Genomic DNA, 22,156 nt, shown 5'->3' with positions numbered 1-22,156 from the left:
AAGGTATATAGCATCTGCCTTCACATTAGTACTGATGACGTTTCACAAAAACCCTGCCAGACGTATAGCTTGTAATGGTTTATTCACCCAGTTGCGTAGCTTACCACATTGCTTTGTGGCACTCGTGTGGACAACTAAATCTTGGACCTGTTATTTTCAAGGGCTTTATAAACAATGTGACTTAGAATGCTTGGCCTGCAGCTTACAGCTTACTATGTATTTGTAGTTAGATGCTACCATGGTGTTTAAAGGACATGGATTCTGTCTGGGTGCTTTTGGTTTCCTTTCAGAATCTCTTCCCACTACCCTGTGAAGAGTAAAAAGGACCCCCACCCCCAAGAAGGACACCCTCCCAAAGCAATCACCTCACCAGCCCAGTGTTGTGGCTCTGTAGCACACCTCTACCTGCCATATTCTAGAGCACTGTAATGCTACTAGGCTGGCTCAGAAAAAGCTTAAATGTTAATTCACTTAAATTGCATTTGTTGCACCATCGTGAGATTTCATTTTGTACTATTTATAGTGGCAGTAGACTCCAGGTAGAACAAACTTGGATCTTGGATACTGGACCATTTCATCCTCAGACCGTAGGATTTCATCCTCAGACCGTAGGAATACATTTTTTGGTCTTCAGACCAGTGTTTTTTAGTTATGTATCCAACTGCCTTTATTACACCTGGTTATCACAATTCAGTTCTCAGGTGTTGCAGAAAAATCTACCTCTCTGACTGTAGATGGTAATAACTGTGAAAAAAAAGGATGCAGATATCTTCTAGTTTGTGCTAAAACACACTGCTTTATTTTTACAGCCCACATCTTTCATGAGGATACGAATTGTTAAGAGGCAGTCTTGTTTTGCTTTTCAAAGACATTTTGTAGAGATTTTTCACTAATGTGAATCTGATTTTATCTACTCAATTCTGTATAGCTCAAGTAAATATGTACAATAAATCCCACAGCTTTTGTGTATTTTTTGTTAACCATGTGCCCTTAATTGTATGAGAAGACTTGGCAGATAGCTATACTTTGTCAGGGTTTTAAGTTTCCTTCTACAAATTGACAAGTCTCTGGTTGATTGGGAGAAATCTCCTTTTATGCAGCTGTTTGTTAGTATAGTTTTTCTCATTTAAAATGGAATTGTAGCGTGTAGCTTGTGTCAAGGTTTTTGAAAAGTACAAGGACTCCAACTGCTCCAGTCTCAGCTAGCCTTAGTACACCCTGGTCCTGGTTCCTTCTATTTGAGTAATTAAGGCTACTTGAATATAAGAAATGTTTTATTTGGGGGTGAGCAAAAATGTTTCAGCACATAGAACCCTATAAAGAAGGGTCAACGTTGAATGTTTGCTTTTTTTAAAGGATCTCTTAAGAAAACTATTCCTAGTTGGCAGGTCCCGCAACAGGCTAAGGGACCATGGTGCAGTCTGGTATGTCCCCTTGGCTGAGTCCTGCCACAGGAGCAAAGGAGCACTCAAATTCAAACTGCCCAAGGGAGAGCAGATTGGATATAAAGCAAGTGTGAAAGTAGCTGCAGGTTTGTGACTGTCAACAGACCAACAGGCCCCTGCACCCCCAATTTGGGCTTAAGGATACTGTCATGTGCCCTAGAAACAAAGATGATAAACGCAATATGTACCATAATAGCTTCCTCATATAAAATGAGGTAAAGAGGACATTGGAGATAAAGTCAAATCTTACCCATTTCTACTTAAGAAGGGGGATATACACACATACAGTTAGGTCACATGCTCCTTAAAGAACAAAACAAAATTTATTTTAAAACTTTATTTTTGCAAAGCCAATCAAGAAGTGTTGGAGGGAGAAAGTGTAAAAGTTATTCTTGCATATTTGGGAACAGCAAGCATTTAGTTTGAGAAAACGAACACTTGGAACAGTGGAATCAAAGGCAGGACCCTGCAAGTTGGATTTTAAAACGAAGGTTAGGCTTGCTCTTAGACAACATTCCATTCTTTCCTAACAGCTACGATATGATACAGTACGCAATAGCTCACTTGAAAGTGCTAGAATCGGGTAAAGAATGCCATGCCACCACTCAGGTTGCCTACTATACAATGCCTTTTTTGGCGCTCAATACGGCAAGCATTCATGGAGGATTCAACAGGAAATTCTCTTGCTTTGGGTTTATGATCCTTGCCCCTCCAGTTCCGATGCTGTGACATCTGACTCTTCATCATTGTAAATATTTTCAGCCTGGAGATAACAACCAAATAAATTTGTAGGTTTTTATAAAGAGTATCCAAAAATAGCATGGACAAATTGACCAAGTTTTAAGACTCTGATTAATGTATTTCAATATTAGAAATGACACGTTTTTAGGGTGATTTACCAGTTTTATTTTGTTGGTTCCCAACATCTCTCCCCAAAAAACCCCCATCAATAATTTAACGTAGGCCAGTATTCTTTAAAAATGATTTGCAATCATATACACTTCCACATAGACCTAAGATACTCACACCCAACTTATTTTTTTCTTCCAATTATTGTTCATACCGTTTTCCAAAAGCATTTTCAAGCACCATTCAGAAGAATGACAGGATTGATGTTGTTGAAAGGCTTGGCTAGGAACTAAAGACCTTCAAAAGGTCAAGTACTTAGGGTTCATCATCAGAACTCAGTGTCATTTCACTGCCTTGACCTTTTCTGGGGGCACCCTTCATGACAATGACACAGTACAGACACTACTTGATGCATACTGCACCAGCCACAAACACTGGAGCAGAAGCTGCATCTACATTTGTGTGTTTATACAGACAGACTGTAGACATGTCTCCCCACCTGCAGGTGACAGAAATGGTAGATAAGACCTAGAAATGAACTAAAGATTGTGTTGCTAAAAAGGTTTACACTATCTCCTTTTTCTACATACTTGGGCCACAAATACACAAGTATTTTAAAAACTTCTATATTATATCATTGATAAATTTCTCCTTTCCAGGTTAAAAAAAAATACTTAGCTCACCATCTGCCATATTTGCATGATGTTATCTTCAGACACTGAGCAAATAACCCAAGGCTCATTGGGGTTCCAACTAAAATCTGATATCTTGGCAGTGTGTCCTCCATGAATAAACTGTTAATAAGAAAAAAGAAAAGCACCTTCGTTTCCTAGGTGCTCAGGTTAAATCTGAAACACTCATTAATGATTTAACTCGTTATCATCTAATTAACAGGTGCAAGTGTTTACAGTAACACACCTCTGGAGTCATATATTCCTACCCGAGGGCTCTCCTGATACTATCATAAACCCCATTCCGAGGACCCCATTCTGCTTTACCAAAACAAAGGTATTTCCCTACCCACTTTCAGTCGCCCACCCTGAATCGGTCAAGGTACACTGGCTGTGGGGGAGAAAGCCCTTGGGGCTCCCCAAGCAGAGCTCCAGAGAGCCCCTAGGAGGGCAAGGCCATGAAAGTGCAACTGATTAGTGCTGACGGAGGGCAGAGGTCCTTCATGCAGGAGACTACCCCGTGGGAAGATGTGATTTGTTTACTCCAGGATGAAGGTTCCAAACAGTTGTCACAAGGACATATTAACGCATGCTTTGAAGCTGGGAAGTCACACTTGTGACAGGGTCTGATTTCAGTCTTGAGAATGGAGTCTCTGTCTTTCGTCTACTTTTATGTGCAATGTAACGATTTTATCTAATAAACTTTATCAGCTCGAGAACATGACATGGGCAAACAGTTTCTCATAATACCATTAAGGGGGTACACAAGTGAAAAAAAGGTTATGCCCACTGGCTTGGAATGTATTCAGAAATGGAGCCATGAAGACAAGATATCATTACATTAAAATTATAGTCAGTCTCCAGTTTACAACATTTAAATATCCCTTGATTTCAGGGAAAAAAGTCAAAATCCTAGTGAGTTTTATTAAGAACACAGTTGCAGAGCCCACAGTATACAAAGTAATATTCTCCTCTGCCTGTAATAGCAAAAAATAGCTGGCAACCTTGAAAACATGGTCAATCAAAGACGTCACTCACCAAGGACCACATATCATTCTGTTTCATGAAAGGTCCGGAGAGGCAAATCTAAGGCTCGGGCAAGAGGAGGACTGGGGCTGATGGTAAAGGTACTGGGGGGGGGGGTCCTTTTGAGGTGACTGAAATTAATTTCTGATGATGGATGCATACTCTCAATTAGTAAAAACTGTTGAACTGTAAACTGTAAGTAGGTGAACTGTATGGTAATTGAATTAATCACAGTATAGCTGTTACTTAAATAAGTAAAATAAATGCAAACAGGTGGGGGAAAATAGTGGTAGCAACACCTTATCTAGAAAAGACTTAAAAACTATGAAACCTGTTTCACATACAAGTTTTAAAGAATGAGTCACCCATCACAGAATACAACACCTAGATGCTGCCCTCTGTACAGGGCAGGAGCTTGTTGAGAAACCAGGTTTCTTTCAGCAGGCAAGTAACACTTCGGCTTACACTCAAGGGCTGCCTTTACCTTTTCCAAAACTGGTGGACAAAGCACTAGCGCACAACCAATGAAATAAAGGCCACGAGCTAAAGAAAACACACACGACAGCGCAGTAACTGATTACTCGCTAAATGATGGGTGAGACAAGTGTTGAATTTAGAGCAAGGACAAGGAAGCCTTTGCCAAGGCTGGCAAAGCTTTTAGAAAATTGACTGCCAAGTGGGCCCTGAAGGCCTCTGAGAAACAGAAGGATGAGAATGGACACTTATCAGTGGGGGAGGGAATGACACATGGCACGATTGAAGTAGAAACAGTTGGGAGATGGTGGGCATGACTGCTATCAACCAGATTGATGAAATCATTCATTTTCTGGGTAGGAAACTTAAAAATCGTCATCATTAAGAATATCCACACTTCCAGAAAGTGTTAAGTATTGTTGACTGACTATCAATATGCTCCCCTACTCTGCAAAAAAAAAAAACTTCAGAAATATTAGTTGGTATCAGTGAAAAATGACTACCATTTTACAGGATGTCAAACTACTCTTAAGTGGAACATTTTTGAAAAGCTACCAGGCTCTAATTTACTACATGGGCAGTCCCTGGTTACTGACATCTGGACTTATAGGACAATTCATACTTGCCCTTGAATGTTAAGTAAATTTGTCCTCACTTTGAAAGGACTGAATCAACCCCTACTTGGTGACAAATTCTTGATCACAGTCCCCTTCACTTGTTGACCTGCACGTGGACCTTTGAAATCATGAGAAAGGCTTCCACAGCCGCCTCTAGCATTAAAGTTAGGCTAAATAAGAACGATACGTATACAACTGTTCTGACTTACCTACAAATTTGACTTAAAGACTCACTTAAAGACACACTTAGGAACAGATCTTGTTCTCATTCATAACCAAGGACTGCCTGTATTTCCAATAAATGTTAAAACACTCACGATAACCTTCAAGGCTTCCACTTTGAAGTCATCTTCAAGAGCTAGAACTTGATGTTCTGCTGTGTATATTCTCAACAACAAAAAATACATTTTAAAAATAATAAAAAGAGCTACCAAGTTGAAGTTAACTCGTTCGAGATAAAAGGACCCATTGCAAAGAGTCCAATCTGCAGATGACCTTTCATTTGTGTTAAGAAAGTTCCCACATACCAGGAGTTCGGGGGGCCCATCTTCTGCATCTTCTGCTGACTGTTCTTCTCCAATTTTACTATTAAGGAAGAACACAATGCTTTCGTTACCAACATTCTTGTAGTGTGAATATATGAAAAGCCAGTATCATCTCAAAGTGTATCTTAAAACATGCACAAACATAAATGCCCACATTCAACCGAAAAAACAACTTATTTCCACACTCATATCAAGTTGGGTTTTTATAGCATTTTTGGTAGAAGGGTAGAATGTTACTTTCGAGAAATGGGGTAAGACTTGCTTATAACTCAAGCAGCAGGGTGAGAAATATGTTAATGAACATTAACTTAAAACTACTTTAACTGCTCTGTTTACGGCCTTAGAATTAAAAGATGAAATATAACAGGTCTCAATGAGACTTGATTCGCCTCCCCTACACTTCAGTCGTAATCCAAGTCTTGCTCATCTGAGCAGTGAGGTGATCCTGCAGCCAGTACCATACATCTGTCTGAAGATACGGCAACATGCAACTGTCATTATGGACCATAGAAGCCAAGCAAAGGTTTTCAGCTGTTCATCTCTGGAAAACTTCAGTTTATAGAATTTGCCAGTAGCCTAAAGTGTTATCACACTTAAGCAAAATTACACAGTAATAGCAGCCCTATCTTTTATCCAGCCCAAAGCTGAACACTGTTAGTAATAACTGCTAGAAAAGCAGCCAAAACATACAGCTTCCAAATGATATGTCTTTCCCTTCCCATAAAGTTAATCAAAGAAATCCAAACATGGGATTTCTACAAAAGTTTCTCCTCCTTCCGTCATGAGTAAATTGCTAATGATGACCGTTCATCCTTAGTTTTATCTAATATGATTTTAGTAATAGCAAGCCACAAATGAATTGTAAGAAGGAATTACACAATGCCTGTAAATGTATTATTGGCACATTTATGGGCAATACAGTTGGTAGGGCATGAGACACTTCCAAATCTTGCTCCACCCCTCATATGACAACTACATGTTTTTTTCACAACTAAAATCTTTCTAAATAAAATGGAGGCAAATATACTCAGATATCTTCTTACAGATTTTCCGTATTTCTGAACATGTCTGTAAGGGCCAGAGACTGTTCTGTAAGAAGCCCAAACAGTTTCAGTTCAGTACGCTTATACTAGCATTTCATCCATCACGGTCTCTGTCCCAGATAGTGAAGGATGGGTCTGCTGTCAAGATCTCTTAAAATTTGAAGTTGTATATTAAATTCTGGCAGTTCAAACCCACCAAGCCACTGCTCAGAAGGAAGGTTGGGCAATCTACTTCCGTAGTGATACTGCCTCGGAAACCCAAGGAGGTGTCGCTATGAGTTGGGTCTGATTGGATGGCACATAGCAACAACAACATATACTAAATATAGTCTACTTCAAAGCAAAACTTAGTAACAGTGGGAAATTGGGGGTTTTTGATAAGTTTTTGATTTAACCTTAAGATGATGCTATTTTATGATCTGAATAATACTGAGCAACTTTAGTATTGGCTCTGAAGCCCAGACAAAAAAAAAAAAAAAAAAGAAAAGCTATCTGGGATTCTCAGGATGTCAACTCCTAAGTCATGGGACACGAAGAATTGGGAGAAATCTATAGAATAAGCCCCTAGAAGAACATAAGGTCTCTTACAGTGTTGGCTGTGCTTGTCTGGTTCAAAGACTACCCTACCCCCCAGCCATTATACAACCCACAGCAGGAGTGCACACCTGCTGAATAAATGAGCAAGCGAGTAAAACCTGTGTGAGGTGGAACCCTGTCAGAGAAGGAAAACAAAAATATTCTCTACTACAATGAATGACAGAAAACTTGTGAGACCTGGAAAAACTAGTCAGTCCTGTCATGTTCCAGCTCTCACAGGTTTTACAGTACAAAAACTATGACTAAGAATAACCTTGCCATTGGACACCCAGGAGACGGCTAACATATGGATACCTTTTACTGCAACATGCTTCAAATACAATTATTTGGATGGTAACATGCACACATACAACTTCCTGTCTTAATATTAGAAAACAAAGCTCACATCACAAAAATGCATTTTATGCTTCATTTTTCAACTCACTGATTCACCTCTATTTTATGGAGCAAAGACTCTTCAAAGTACTTAGCAATTACTTTAATATCAGGTTTATTAGATTAATAAATTATTCCTTCTTGCTTAGAAACTATTACATAATCTGTCATGTTAATATATTCATATAAACTCGTCAACAGACTCAGAGTTACCTTAAGTCCCACACATTGAGGCGGCGATCAGTACCACTTGAAGCCAGAATGGTTTCATTATGTGGAGACCAGTGGACCTAGCAATACGTATTTTGAAAATGTATTTAAGAAATCACGCATTCCTGCTTTGTGGATACTACACTAATCAGTGGCTTTTCCCATCCTGTGTTCTGTATCCTCTCCCAGCCACAGCCCTCACCCCGCTGTCCTAGCCTTTCAGGTGCTCTGGAAAGGGTCCATCTCCTGGGCCTGCTGCTGTGAACATCATACCCATCACAGCCCTCAGGAGGGGTCCCAATGAACTTACTCAGCCCGTAACCATCAGAGAAGCAGTGAAGTTTCTCAGTTGAGGTCTAGCTTAATGTAAGCCAATCTCTGAGTTAAACCTGTACAAGGCAGACATTCTCCCCCTGTGGGTCCACTAAGTCGGCATGCCTCAACCCAAGGGTCCTTAGACTTTGCTTCCTAAACTGATCCTATTTTGCAAGACCTTTTTCTTCTGCTTGAGAACTAGCCTCCTGAAAATCTCCACTAGTTTGTAACATACCTGAAAAATCTCATCTTTATGCGACTCGAAGGTATGGAGTTTTAATTTTAGATTACGCAGATCCCATAAAGCTACAGTCTGGAGAAAAATAACAAATCGAAATGAATTCATTTCTAGTACTTTACCTAAGATAATATGAAACAATGTAAGTAAAGCCCAAGACACCTGGGCTTGTAAACACCATATTTCCAAAAACTTAAGAAACCTTATCTGCAGATCCTGTTGCTAGAATGAATTCACTGTACGGATTGAATGACAGACAGTTGACCTCAGCTGTGTGAGCATCCACCAGGTGGCTTGGCTTGGAGGTGGTGTTGGACCTGGTGTCCCATCTAAAACACAAAGATACAAAGCTGGCATATACAAGGAAAAATACGTCTTGCTAGCCCATTCCACACTGTTGCTCTTCTCCAGTACAGCAACGTGTCCTCCCACATCCGCATAAGCACCCTCGATAAAGAGGCCAAACAAGAGGGGTAAAGAAAAATCAGTACTCCTCCACCATCAAAATGATACATTTTAAACCTCAAACAAACTAAGGCTGTTATTGCTGGCTTCTTGCTTTTGAGAGTCCTCAATTTTAAGTATGAACCATTTTGAGCACAAAGCAGAGACTCCTAGAGAATAATGAAACAATTTGATACCTACATCCTAGTCTTGTCAAATTACAATACTTTGCCACTTGGGCCTCAAATGTTTTCTTTACAAGGTTAAAAAAGTTGAATGCAGTGTACAGTCTGTCCTGTTTGAATCACTGCTCTCTCCCTTAGCGCCAACTAAAGTCAACCCAACCCCAACTTTGATATCTGCCAAGACCAGAGATGTTTCTTCACATTCACCCATCTGTTTTGTTTTTTAAAATTAGAAACTGCAGTTGTTCATAAGGAGCTCTGGTAGCACAGTCCCTAAGGCCATCTGTCTGCTAACTAGAAGGGTGGTGGTTCAAACCCACCAATCACTCCACAGAAGCAAGACTAGGTAATCTACTTCCATAAAGATTTACTGCCTTGGAAACCTATAGGGGGTCGCTATGCCTCAGAATCGACTTGATGGCAGCAATTTGGTTTGATTTGCATTGGTTCATGTAGCAGTGACTCTTCTGTCAAAAAGCCCTTACATACATCTGTGCAGTTGACCTCACTTAAAACTGTTCCCTGTTCTTTTTCCAAAAAAATCCATGACATAACTTAAAAATAACTCAAATCAGAGTCCATAATACCACAGCAGTGACGGTCACTCAGGTCACCCGTGTAACTCCCCGCTAAGCTTTCCACCTTACATCATAAGTTTCTGATCATCAGCAACAGATCCAAACAAGGACTCATGGAGCAGATGCCAGGCTACATCTTCCACGACAGCTGAGTGGCCAGTGAAGATTGCTTTCGCATCTACAATTTTGCCTTCCTTTGGTCCTGCGTTGATATCCCATAAGCAGACAGTCTGAAGGAGAGGGGGGAAAATAAAAAGAACAAAAGCTGTAACAGAGTCAATTTAAAATACTAACATCTTATTTAAAACATCTTTGTCAAAAACAAAACATTATTAATTATATTAAAGTTAGAAACAACCACGAGGGACAATATAATAAACTGAAGCAAAACTTCAGGAACAGAACGGAGACATCAGGCCTGCAGTGCAGGGGGCAAGGAGACTGTACTGTAATGGGGCATGGGGACCAATGACCTGGCAGAGACAATCAGGCTGTAGTGCCTACACATGCAGACAGCCAAGTATCCAAAATCTATCTAAAAACACCACACTGCACCAATAGCCAGGTGCTTGGTATCTAGTGAACACAAACACACAACCTTAAAAACTCACACTGGGTCAGGAAGAATGGGAATTGGAACGATGAAAATGAAAAGGTGCCCCCTAAAGAGAAAATGCCATTTGGGCAAGTCTCTCACTTCCAGGCAGAAACCACTACAGACATCAGGAGAAAGCTGAATGACCCTGGCCCAGAACTTCCTAGGTGGCCTGGAGAGGCCAGATCTTTTGGCCTACAGAGCCCTATAGCAGGCTCCTGGAAATGGCAGCCAAGTCCCAGGGAGGCCAGGGGTCTGTGTCCACAGGCCGTGAGATCCCAGGGCTTCCACATTCTCTTGGCATCCCATGACAGAAGTTAAGAGTCTGAAGTTTTTATGGAAAAAGGGATCAAGCTAGAAGGTAGTGATTTTCATCCAATGGTTTAACAACCATTAAAGAACATTAGCATTAATTATAAATTCCACTGATATAGGTATGAGTGCCATCTCTTTAAAATTATTATCTTATCTGAGGGGGTTTCTGTAAGAAAGCAACTTCCCAGTAACAAAAAACAATTTTATACCATATGCTGTCAAGCCGATTCCAGCTCACAGTAACCCTACAGGACAAAGTAGAACTGTCTTATAGGGTCTCCTAGGCTGTCAATCTTTACAGAACAGGAGCCCTGGTGGTGCAATGGTTAAGCACTCGGCCGCTAACCAAAAGGTTGCTGGTTGGAACCCCCAAAGAGCTCTGTAGGAGAAAAGACCTGGTGCGCTGCTTTCATAGACTGTAGGCTAGGAAACCCTATGTGGCACTCCTGCTCTGTCCTATAGGGTCACTGAGAGTTGGAATCACCTCGAGGGCCCCCGACAACAATCCTTCCAGGAGCAGATTTTTTCTTCTGTGGAGCCACCCATAGGTTTGAATTGCTGACATTTCGGTTAGCAGCCAAGCACTTAACCAGTACACCACTATGACTCCTTCTCTCTGTTGTGACTTACACACTCAAATATACGATTTACACCTGCTGAAGAGAAAAGACTGTGTAGGAATAAGTTAAATTAAAAAAAAAATTTTTTTTTTTTTGGAAGAAAAGAATGTGTGGAGCTGCTCTTGTTTCTCCCCTGCCCCACTCCTTGGGAAGATACTAGGAGGATTAGCCTGAAGCCTGTCACCTGGAGAGCCCTGAGGAAGCATCAGCCATTATTACTAGCCATTCCCGGCCTGGTGTCTTCCAAAGGTACCAGTCATTAGGCTACTCACTGTCACCCCACCCTTATTGGGAAGCTCCATCATGCACAATTGGAGGAAAGCAGAGGGAAAGCATCCTTATACTCTATGTCTCTGCCTCCCTTTCAGAGCCTCATAGAGAATGAGCACGGGGGCTCCACTGGTTCAAGCAGGCCTTGAACTGTGAACAGCAACAGGGAAGAGCTGTGGTGTGATGACCTCACTCTTGTTCAGCATGAGCTGGGTCATGTTCTGGCCTCTTTTCTTTTTCTAGGCAGTTTCCTAGGCCTAGTTCTTCAGCCATCCCAGCAAGGCTAGCTGTGAGCTACTCTACCAATGCTGTTTCCCATAATTCCTTTTCTGGATATATCAGCCAGAATCAATTTTGGTTGCTTACAACTTTTTTTAAATTTTGATTGCCTTGACTAGGTACAACCATATATTTTCAGTATTTCCAACAATTTTACAAAAATTATAATCAACAAAAATATAGAAAAAGTCTGTTACGTGACAGACCCTGTTCCAGGCACTGGGTGTACAGACCTAATGAAGAAGGCAAGGAACTTGTGCTCATGAAACTGACATAAATTGCCAACTGGGACCAAGCTATATATTATCTTCCAAAGCCCCAGGAGTTTACTGTCTGTTTTTGTTGGAATCATATCAAATTTTGTGCTTAAAAGTATGTTATCCATGAGAGATGGGCTGTTAGTGGTTAGAATGCTATGAACATCAATCTACAATAACTAATAATGTCACTTGACATTCAATTGGTACTTTCAACTGTTAAAACACTTTGTGTATTAAGACAATGAGGAATTCAATGAAGGCAAAGAATAGTCTTTATAACAAATGGTGCTGGGACCCCCTACCTCACACCATAAACCAAAATTAACCCAAAATAGGCCAAAGACCTTTTTGGTGAAGGGTATACAAGGACCTTCTTTGGGCTATCCCTGTAATTTTTCTATATTTTTGAAATTATTTTAAAATAAAAAGATAAAAAGACAGACCTAAATGTAAAATTTACAAAAAAATTCTTCATGACCTTGTATCAAGCAATTTTTTCTTGGATAGGGTAACAAAAGCACAATCAACAAAAGAGAAAAATTGAATTTCCTCAACTTTTGAGCTTCAAACTTTTGAGTTTCAAACTACACCATCCAGAAGCTAAAAACACAACCCACAGAATGGGAGAAAATGTTTGCAAATTATGTATCTGTTAAAGGAGTTATATCCAAAATATAGAAAGATCAAAACTCAGTAAAAAGACAAAATAACCCAATTCAAAAATGGACAACGGATGTGAACAGGCATTTTTCTAAAGAAGATAAAATGGCCAATAGGCACATGAAAAGATGTTCAATGTCATTAGTCATAGGAGAAATTCAAATAAAAACAGTAACGAGTACCACTTCACATACATTAGGATGGCTACAATCATAAAGACGGATAGTAACAAGCATTGGTGACATGTGGAAAAACTGGAATCATCAACTGCTAATGGGAACCCAAAATGATTTAGCTATTGTGGAAAAACAGTCTGGCAGTTTGTCAAAAAGTTAAAGAGTTACCAAATGATCCAGTAATTCGACAGTTAGGTATACATCCAAGAGAAAGGAAAATATATGTCCACACAAAAACTTGTACATAAATGTTCATAGCAACACAAAAGCCAAAAAGTGGAAACCACCATTCACAATAGCTAAAAAGTAGGAACCCAATGTCCATCAATTGAAGAATAGATAAACAAAATGTGGTATATATCCATAAAAGAGAATATTATTCAGCTATAAAAAGGAACAAAGTACTGATATACACTATAACATGAGCCTTGAAAACATTAGGCTAAATTAAAGACTCCAGACAGAAATGGCCTCATTTATATGAAATACCCAGACTTGGCAAATCTATAAAGACAAAAGTAGGTTAGTGGTTCTCAGGGTTTGTGGGGAGGGGGAAATTAGGAAGTGCTAATGGCACAGGGTTCCTTTTTGAAACACCCATTAGACATGTTCTAGAATCAGACAGTGATGATGGTTGTTTAACTTTTTGAATATATTAGAACTACCGAATTCTACACTGAAACACACACACACTTAAAAAATACTCTGACCCAACAAACACACCACAGACTTTCCATTATGGTAAGAACCTCAAGGTCCTCTTTTAAATAGTGAGATCCCTTGGGCCCACGCTGCCTCCACTCTAACGCTGCTTCAAAAGAGCTCTATGGAATCCTAAGGCTCCAGTGGGCTGTTCTGAAAACCACTGTTTCAAATCCTATGAAAATATTCTCACAATCAGCAGCAATATCTTAGAAAACCTTCCATCTACATCGTTCTCCACTGCACAGAACTCTCCATGACATTCCCTTTAACTCTCACTATATGAGTAGATTTAAAAAGAACACATTTCTCACATGGTCGTCAGATGCACTGAGGAGATGTCCACTCAAATTAGAATTCCAGGAAAGACCGTAGCCTTCCTTTTGATGGCCTCTTAAGCGAAGATCAGGATTACATTCTCCACTTGGGTCTAAGGAAAACAAAAGAAACACTGAATATTAAGTCATTATCTGTTTATTACAAGCAAGTGAGAGCAAATTCTTCCTCCTTCATTAGTGAGCCATACCAGCAAGCAGTGTAATGCTGGGTAAAGTACTGTACGCAGGACTTGGTCTGACCCACAAGTGCTTTGAAAACCAATTCTCTGTGCTACATTTTAAATATTCAGTGCAAACCAGGTCTCATAACCATTACAACATTTAAGACTGGTTTCTTTGGAAAATCTAATACTATCTCCAAAATAGAAATACTGTAAACTATCGCTATGCTACAAATGTGGGTGGTGGCACCCCCATATAGTCAATTTTTGGAAATATTTTTGGAGGAAAAAGTTAACACAGCAAATCTGGTTGTTCAGCCCTTACATATCTCCAGGGTAGCCCGCAACCTTAGCTAACCCCAGGGAAAAGTGGCCCTTCAGAACGTTATGACTCTGTCTGATGAAGCTGTGTATGCCCAGAGCAATGGGGCATGCTGTAGCAGCTTGTCAAAACTTATCAGGACTGTTTGGCAAGATTAATGAAGTCCCTGATTTCACTGTTGGGTCCTGAGTATCACTTACTATGGCTGGTCACCTAGCAGTTTATGCTTTTGTGGCCAGACTTCCATAAAACCCCAGATCCTGAGACTTCAACTGGTTTCTCTGGATAGAGACATTCAGCACATGTCCCTGTAGTTCACTGCTAGAGAGAAAACATGTCCTATGTGGCCCCAGAGAGGGCAGGACTCAGAAGTGTAGGCCTTATCACTCTGGACCTTGGCTGATGTGTTTTTCTTGCTGCTTCTGCTCTGTATCCTTTGTTGTAATATACCTTAGCTGTGGGATAACCTGCTATTAAGTCCTTAGTGAACCTGAGGATCACCAACACGATTTTAAAACTTCAAAAATTACAGAGCATACAACTTTGGCCTTATAATTATTCTTCTGAATCAAGAAACAGCTCTAGTAGTGGCATGACTTTACCACCATGTACCTGGTTTAGCAGGGTGCTTTGTATAGTCAAAAACCAACACGTCAGAAGATGGAGTTTTTGTAGCAATAATGTGAGGATTCTGCGGCATGTAGCGAGCACGGTTCACTTCTCCTTCATGGTTAATTTTAATTTCACATTCAATTTTTCCTGTTACAGAACCAAAGCCGCCAAATTCTAACATGAGAAGAAGAAATCAACACATGTACTTAGGTTTAAAATTCACAAGTCAAGTAATTTAATCAACATAACAAATTTTACCCTGATGGAATATAATAAGGAGCTGTGGTAGCGAAGTGCCTAAGGCATTTGACTGCTACCCAGAAGGCTGGCAGTTCAAACCCGCCAGCCACTCCTCAGAAGGAAGGCTGGGCAATCTACTTCTGTAGTGATACCACCTCAGAAACCCAAGGAGGGGTTGCTGTGAGTCTAAATCAACTCAATGGAAGTGAGTTTGGTTTTTGGCTTTGGCATGCAATACCAACTGAAATAGAGGAAACGCAAAAATATAGGTCCACTTGGTTGCTAAATCAAAAACACCAAACCTATTGCCATCAAGTTGACTTTGACTGATGGCGACCCTACAGGACAGGGTAGAACTGCCCCACAGGGTTTCCAAGACTGTAAATCGTTATAGAAGCAGACTGTCTCATCTTTCTCCTGCACAGCAGCTGGTGAGTTCCAATCACTGACTTTTTGGTTAGCTGCTGAATGGTTTAACCTCTACCCTACCAGAGCTCCTTCACTTGCCACTAGGAGATAATTTATTTTCGAAGCCCATTTTTATTGGAAAATACTTCTAGCTATTTTATGCATGTCAATTGGTTCTACTTTGGATATAAAACAATTCTGTTCTGCTTTAAGGGCGATTTATTGATTTAGTAAAATTTCAAATAACCACACAATAAACACACCAATGGCATTTTAGATCAAATGTAACTCATTTGAAAGCTGCACTGTATTAGCATCTTTCTTTGAGGTTTCACTAAAACATGCCACCACCAACAGTAAGAACATTCCTTGAGTCTAAAAGTAAAAAACATCCTCAAATCAGAAATCCGCACTCACACCCAACCCCAACACAGTATATATGCTCATATGTTGGTTCTCATAGTATATCTGGTTCAATTGCTAGTGGACTGCCACAGCTAAAACAAGGGAGTCAAACCCTACCTTCTGGTCTGTAACTAAGACTATAGTCTGAAATAGGAGTGGAAAAGATAGTGTTTTTGCTCATAGATAAGAACTTGAAATAACTGCTTACAGGTAAAAAGTAATGAGTTTTCAGATTATTTCTTCCTGATCTAAACGGCATCTTCCTTGGAGGTTTTATTTAGCTCACCATGTCTCACGTCAGGGATCACTAACTTAAAAGCCTAATGGAGCCATGCAGGTACCAAATAAAATAGACTGGCTGGGGCCTGGAGAAAAACATACTAGAAAGAGTAGTCACTCCTCAGTTCCAGCCAGCTCTTGCTATGTGGGAATGCTTAATGCCCACGGCTCTCATGCCTAGACCCAGGCATCTAGCCATGCTTCTCTATGGCAAGGAGAGCTCATCATTTGAATGTGGTGGAAAATCACATCTCTTCCCACTACTCTCAGGCCACTTGCAAACCCCCACTTCTGTCCCAGTACTCTCCTTCGCCATCATGTCCATGAAGTGCCCTTAGCCTTTGTAAGACCACCCTCTTGATCTTATCACCTCCTACCTCCTCTGAGACTCTGCCCCAAACCTACCTGCCCTTTACTTTCACTATCCCAACCCCATGGACTCCAGCAGTTCTAACACTTTGGCTACAAAGATACTCAAGTTTCCCAATTCCTTTAGCTTAAACAACCTGTACAGCGCTCCTTTTTAAAAACTTGGGCTTCCTGCTAAGACTCGGTTTGAACTCAGGGCTTTATATTCTCAAACTTGGTAAAATAAAAAGTGGAAAATCACTATGTTAGTGATTGTAATCAACCCAACTGCTGTCGGGTCAGTTCTGACATAATGATCCTATACGACGGAGCAGAACTGCGCCCATAGAGTTTCCAAGGCTGTAAATCTTTACAGAAGCAGACTGCCTCATCTTTCTCCCACAGAACTGGTGGGTTTAAACTGCCCAACTTTTGCTTCGCAGCTGAATGCTTTAACCACTGCACCCCCAGAGCTCCTAAATGACTGCAGTTGTACTCATTTAAAAATACTAAAAGTGAAAATGAAAGGTGGTAACTGAATTATTTTGGTCACTTGTTAGAATGCAATATACATTGGATGTGTAACTTTGATAATTTGATCTATTCGTATATTATACACAGATACTAACCTAAAAGTCCAGTAAGTACGTGTTTCAAGACTAAAGCCATTTAAAATCTAATTACAATATTTACATTATATTAATAAGGCTGACACAAGTCCCAAATATCAGCAAGGCTACAGGGGAATGGAATGGAATTTGTGGGAGTGGTGAACTGGCTAAATCATGTTTGAAAACAGTTTCATATTATTTTAAGTTGACAATGAATACAAGATACAACTGAGCAATTCTAGTAGAACTGAGCAAAAAACCACAGAGAGAAAGTGTCCCTTGGTTAAAAGAATAAACAGGTTTAATTACAAGGGTATACTACAGAAGAGTTAAAAAAAGGAAAGAGGTAGGGATCTACAAGGTATACATACAGGAAAACAATGCTGAATGAAGAAAGCTGTCCAACATGTATCGTTATTACTTAAAGTAGTAAAAATAACGATTGAAAATGACAGACATTAATTTCAGGTCAGTGGAAGGCAGAGGAAGGCAGGGAGGAATGGGGGGTAGCTGGCAGAACTTTAGCTTTATTTTTAGTAAGAAAAAACCTAAAGCAAATATTGGAAAATGTTAACATTTATTAAATCATTTGGAGATGTGAGGAGAGATTTAACACAGGAGGTCTGTTACCTGCCCCTCATCCTTGAAGGACACCGGGACCATGACTGACTGCTGGCCAACTCCTGGGAACATGGACCTCAGGATGTTCTTTATGCCACTGATGGACTGATGATTTTGTGGTGTACATCTGGAGCAATGGACCATGCTGTACCAGTTTGTCAGGTCTACTTTGTACAAACATCAAGACTGATGATGTACACTTGGTTTCATTACTGGGGTCCTGAGTTTTACTTGCCACAGCTAGTTGCCAGCAGGATATACCAACATAACCAGCATTTCCTCCCTACTCATACTCTGTGAAATCCTCAGACTCTCAGGCTCAAATGGCTTTTCCTGGGCAAATATATTCTGCATGTGTACCTATAGTTCACTGCCAGAGAGAAAACACATCCTCTGAAGCATTAGCCTGTGCCAGACCTCCCCATTCTTGCTGATGCCTATCTTTTTTCTGCTGCTTTTGTTGTCTGTCCTTTGTTATAACTAACTTTAGCTATATAGTTTGCTGAGTCTTCTAGTGAAACCACCACACTTGGAGTGGTCATGGGAATATTAAAACAGGGGGGTTATGTATTTGATAGTTTAGGATAGTGCAGGAAGAAAAGAAAAAAGGTTCCATGATTAACCCTACCAACTGCCTTCCACCCCATTCTCCTCTTTTTTTTTTAATTAGAAGAAAAGGGTAAAAAACCAAAAAAAAAAAAAAAAAAAAAAAAAAAAAAAACCCACTATTAACTGGTTGGTGTACAGTCAGCCCTCTGTATCCACAGTTCCAATAAAAAAATATGGGGGCTAAGCAATTAAGTGGTCAAAGCAGTCCATCAAAGGCTAAGGAACATAAAGTGCTTTACATAACATTTACACTGTATTGGGTATTATAGGTTAGAGATGACTTAAAGTATATAGGAAGAAATGTGTTGGTAGACTATATGCAAATACTATACCATTTTATATAAGAGATTTGAACAACAGCAGATTTTTATATTGGTGGAGGGGAGGTGTCCTGGAACCAATTCCCCTACGGATTCCAAAGGACCACTATATATGCTTCCTGTTTTTTTTATGCTTACATATTATTAATTTTATAAAAATTGATGATTGTAATTATATACTGGGTAAAGTTAACCTGCTAGGGTAAAAGACACTAGTATCAAGTTTTTTCCCCTAATTTTGCTTGTTGAGACTATATACTGCAAATATATGCACCAATTCAAAAGTACCAGGGTACCCCATGTACCACTTCGTGACACTGATTACATTCTTTTGAGTTGTACAACCATTCTCACCCTCCTTTTTTAAGTTGTTCCTCTCTCACTGCCACCTAAAGTTCCTATCTAACCTTTCTAGTTGCTCTTGTCAACCTGATCCCATATAGATAGTTCTTAAAAAAAAAAACACATTGCTCAAGGCAGACTTTTATTTTTTACACTAGTTAAGCTAAAGTATAGTTTTAAGATGACTTCAGGGAATGTTTTAGGGTTTAAGGTTTAAAGATCATCTCAGGGCAATAGTTTCAAAGGTTCATCCACCCTCCATGGCTCCAGAAGTCTGGAGCCCATGAAAATTTGAAATTGTGTTCTGTATTTTCCCCCTTTTGATCAAGATTCTTCTACAGAATCTTTGATCAATATGTTTAGTAATGGCATCACCCAGTTCTTCTGGTTTCATGGCAAAAGAGGCAATTAGTCACGAATATTCCATATCCTCTCCCTATTCCTGACTCTCCCTTCTTCTTTTGCTTGAGGTGAATAGAGACAAATTGTGCCTTGGACAGCCACTTGCAAGCTTTTAAGATCCCAGGCACTACACAACAGACTAGGAGGTAGAACAGAAGCACTAAACATGTTTTAGGCCAATTAACTGGGATAGCCCATGAAACCATGACCCCAAACCTCCAAACTAAGGAACCATATCTCATGACGTGTTTGACTGTATTAAGAATAAAGCTTTAATGAAGCATATGATTTACAAGAGGCATATTCCTTTCAACCAATATTTGAACATACGATATACCTACCACCCTTCTCACTGTCACAGTGGGAAGCATCAAACTGTGCATCATCATTTGGAATATGTACACGAGCAACCACCAAATGATTCTGCTCATCAGATGTGTGGGTCCCCAGCACTAGCCAATGAAGAGCATAATCCTTCCCTTCCGGTCTGTTAAAGGGGAAAAAAAAAAGTTATATTGATGCTATAAGAAATCTTCAGTTCCTAACAAAGTAAGTTCTAAACCAAAAAAACCAAACCCAATGCCAGTAAGTCAATTCTAACTCTTAGAGACCCTGTAGGACAAAGTAGAACTGTCCCTTAGGGTTTCTAAGGCTGTAAATCTTATGAAAGCAGACTGCTTTATTTTTCTCTTGGGCTCAGTGGCTGGTGCATTTGAACTGCAGATCTTCTGAGCTAGCAACCAGATGCTTTAACCACTGCACCACCAGAGTTTCATCAAATTAAGTTCAGTTGTTCTAAAATTTCTTCAAAAACTCTCTACTGAGCATTAACTATGCACAGCTCCCCACTCTATTTCCCAATGTAAGGATTTCCACATAGCCAAATGTAAAGAACCTCTCTAGTCAACAACATGCTTGCTTCTTTCTTCAAAGAATCACACTCCTCTGCCTCAAAGTACCAGGGTGAACACTACGTTTTCTAGAGTTATTCTGCTGGGTAAGTTAGGCACAACTCAGTAAACATTCATCTATGTAAGAGTCCATTCACCAAACCCCATACTCATGGCTTCACATCTAAAATCTCTTCTGCCCATGTTGTCAAGTCAATCCGCAGCGACCCAACAAGAGAGTATGGAACTGCCCCATAGCGTTTCCTAAGCTGTAATCTTTATGAGAAAAGATCCCCAGGTCTTTTCTCCCATGGAGCAGGCTGGTGGGTTTGAACCACAGACCTTCCAGTTAGCAGACAAGTATTTAACCACTGTGCCACCAGGGCCCCTTCTTCTGCCTATACTTCCATTTTAATACACTAGATGTTTCTGATTGCCCAATAAGAGACAAAGTAGAATGGAAAGAATACAAAACCAAACTCACTGGCATCAAGTCGATCCCAACTCATATTGACCCCCCTAACGGGTTTCCCAGGTAGTAAATCTTTACAAAAGTATATTGCCTCATTGTTCTGTGGAGTGGCTGGTGGACTGACCACCAACCTTCTGGTTAGCAGTCAGATGAATAAAAAACTCTGGAGCTCTGGTGGCATAGTGCCTAAGGCATTTGACTTCTAACCAGGTTAGTGGTTCAAACCCACTAGCCACTCTGAGGAAGGAAGGCAGTCAAATGAAGAGAGTCAGAAAAACTGGGTTTAAATCCTGGCTCAAACTAAAATGAGTTATATGAAATTACTTAAGTCATGTGGACCTCAGTTTCTTCATCTAAGAAGTAGGTTTTAAATACAAATGATGTGGAAACCTCTTATGTTTATGGTGCTTAAAGTTTATGAAATTTCTTTCTCAGATTTTACCAATGGGGCTTTTTTAACTGGTTTTGTGGTAACTCATGTTGAAGCTGAAGAACCTACTAAGACTTCCTGGCACCTTGGTCAGGGCAGAAATTTGGCATCCTAACATATTAACAATGTTACCTACAATAGCAATTTTCAACTGTGCTCCATGGTCTCACGTTAGTGAGGGGGGCTGAGAAGTGGGGCTCTGGGCCCCAATACCAGATAAGTTAGGACATTTAACTGTTTAAAGTTGCTAAATTTCAGCTGTTCAAAAGATTCAGTGATTTAAAAAAAGGTGTGAAGGGTCAACATAACATGGATGAACTTGGAGGACATTATGCTCAGTGAAATAAGTCAATCATAGAAAGACAAATACTGTATTAGTCTGTTATTGTACAAGTCAAGGAAAGGTTTATCTGTGGGAGGAAATTTTCTTTGTTGGTTACCGGGGGTGGGAGGGGAAGGAACACTGTTAGATGGGTAGAGATAAAGTATTGATTTGGGTGAAGAGAAGGACAATGTACCAAATGTGAGTGATCAACATGGTGACATTGAGGAAGAGGAAGACAGAGAGAGGTACATGGGAGGTACAGACAACAAAGATGAACCCTTTTGCACATACAGTACTGCAGTGTCAGTGAAGGCAAACATGGGTATACATATGGGTGGATAGATGGGTGGACAGGCTGAATTAATAGGTATATCTATGAAGCGGGGAGTGTACCCAAGACCATGTATTATAGGGTTGGCAGACAATGGTCCTATAAGTGTATTTGTATGACCTGTAAGAATCCCCGGGTGTATAGTAGAGCTGACAAGGGACAAGGTTGTAGTAACTTCTTGGTCATAGCCAGCTACCCAGA

General features: G+C 40.1%; 1 protein-coding gene across 1 annotated transcript in view; it reads right to left on the bottom strand.

Annotated features, from left to right (window-relative positions):
- Positions 1–2,139: 2,139 nt before the first annotated feature.
- The window catches only part of RBBP7 (RB binding protein 7, chromatin remodeling factor), a 25,292-nt gene continuing 5,275 nt past the window's right edge, over positions 2,140–22,156 (bottom strand). The window contains exons 3-12 of the mRNA XM_007958681.2: positions 19,849–19,994; positions 14,923–15,096; positions 13,804–13,919; positions 9,682–9,842; positions 8,608–8,734; positions 8,403–8,480; positions 7,856–7,932; positions 5,610–5,667; positions 2,978–3,088; positions 2,140–2,208 (exon numbers count right to left, since the gene is read on the bottom strand). Of these exons, the coding sequence (XP_007956872.1) occupies positions 2,140–2,208; positions 2,978–3,088; positions 5,610–5,667; positions 7,856–7,932; positions 8,403–8,480; positions 8,608–8,734; positions 9,682–9,842; positions 13,804–13,919; positions 14,923–15,096; positions 19,849–19,994 (1,117 nt within the window). The remainder of the gene's footprint in view (positions 2,209–2,977; positions 3,089–5,609; positions 5,668–7,855; positions 7,933–8,402; positions 8,481–8,607; positions 8,735–9,681; positions 9,843–13,803; positions 13,920–14,922; positions 15,097–19,848; positions 19,995–22,156) is intronic.

Source organism: Orycteropus afer, unplaced genomic scaffold, assembly GCF_000298275.1.
Source record: "Orycteropus afer afer isolate SDZICR_OR568_19922 unplaced genomic scaffold, OryAfe1.0 scaffold01077, whole genome shotgun sequence".
NCBI classification, from domain to species: Eukaryota; Metazoa; Chordata; class Mammalia; order Tubulidentata; family Orycteropodidae; genus Orycteropus; species Orycteropus afer.
This window is presented reverse-complemented; position numbering and strand designations above follow the sequence as displayed.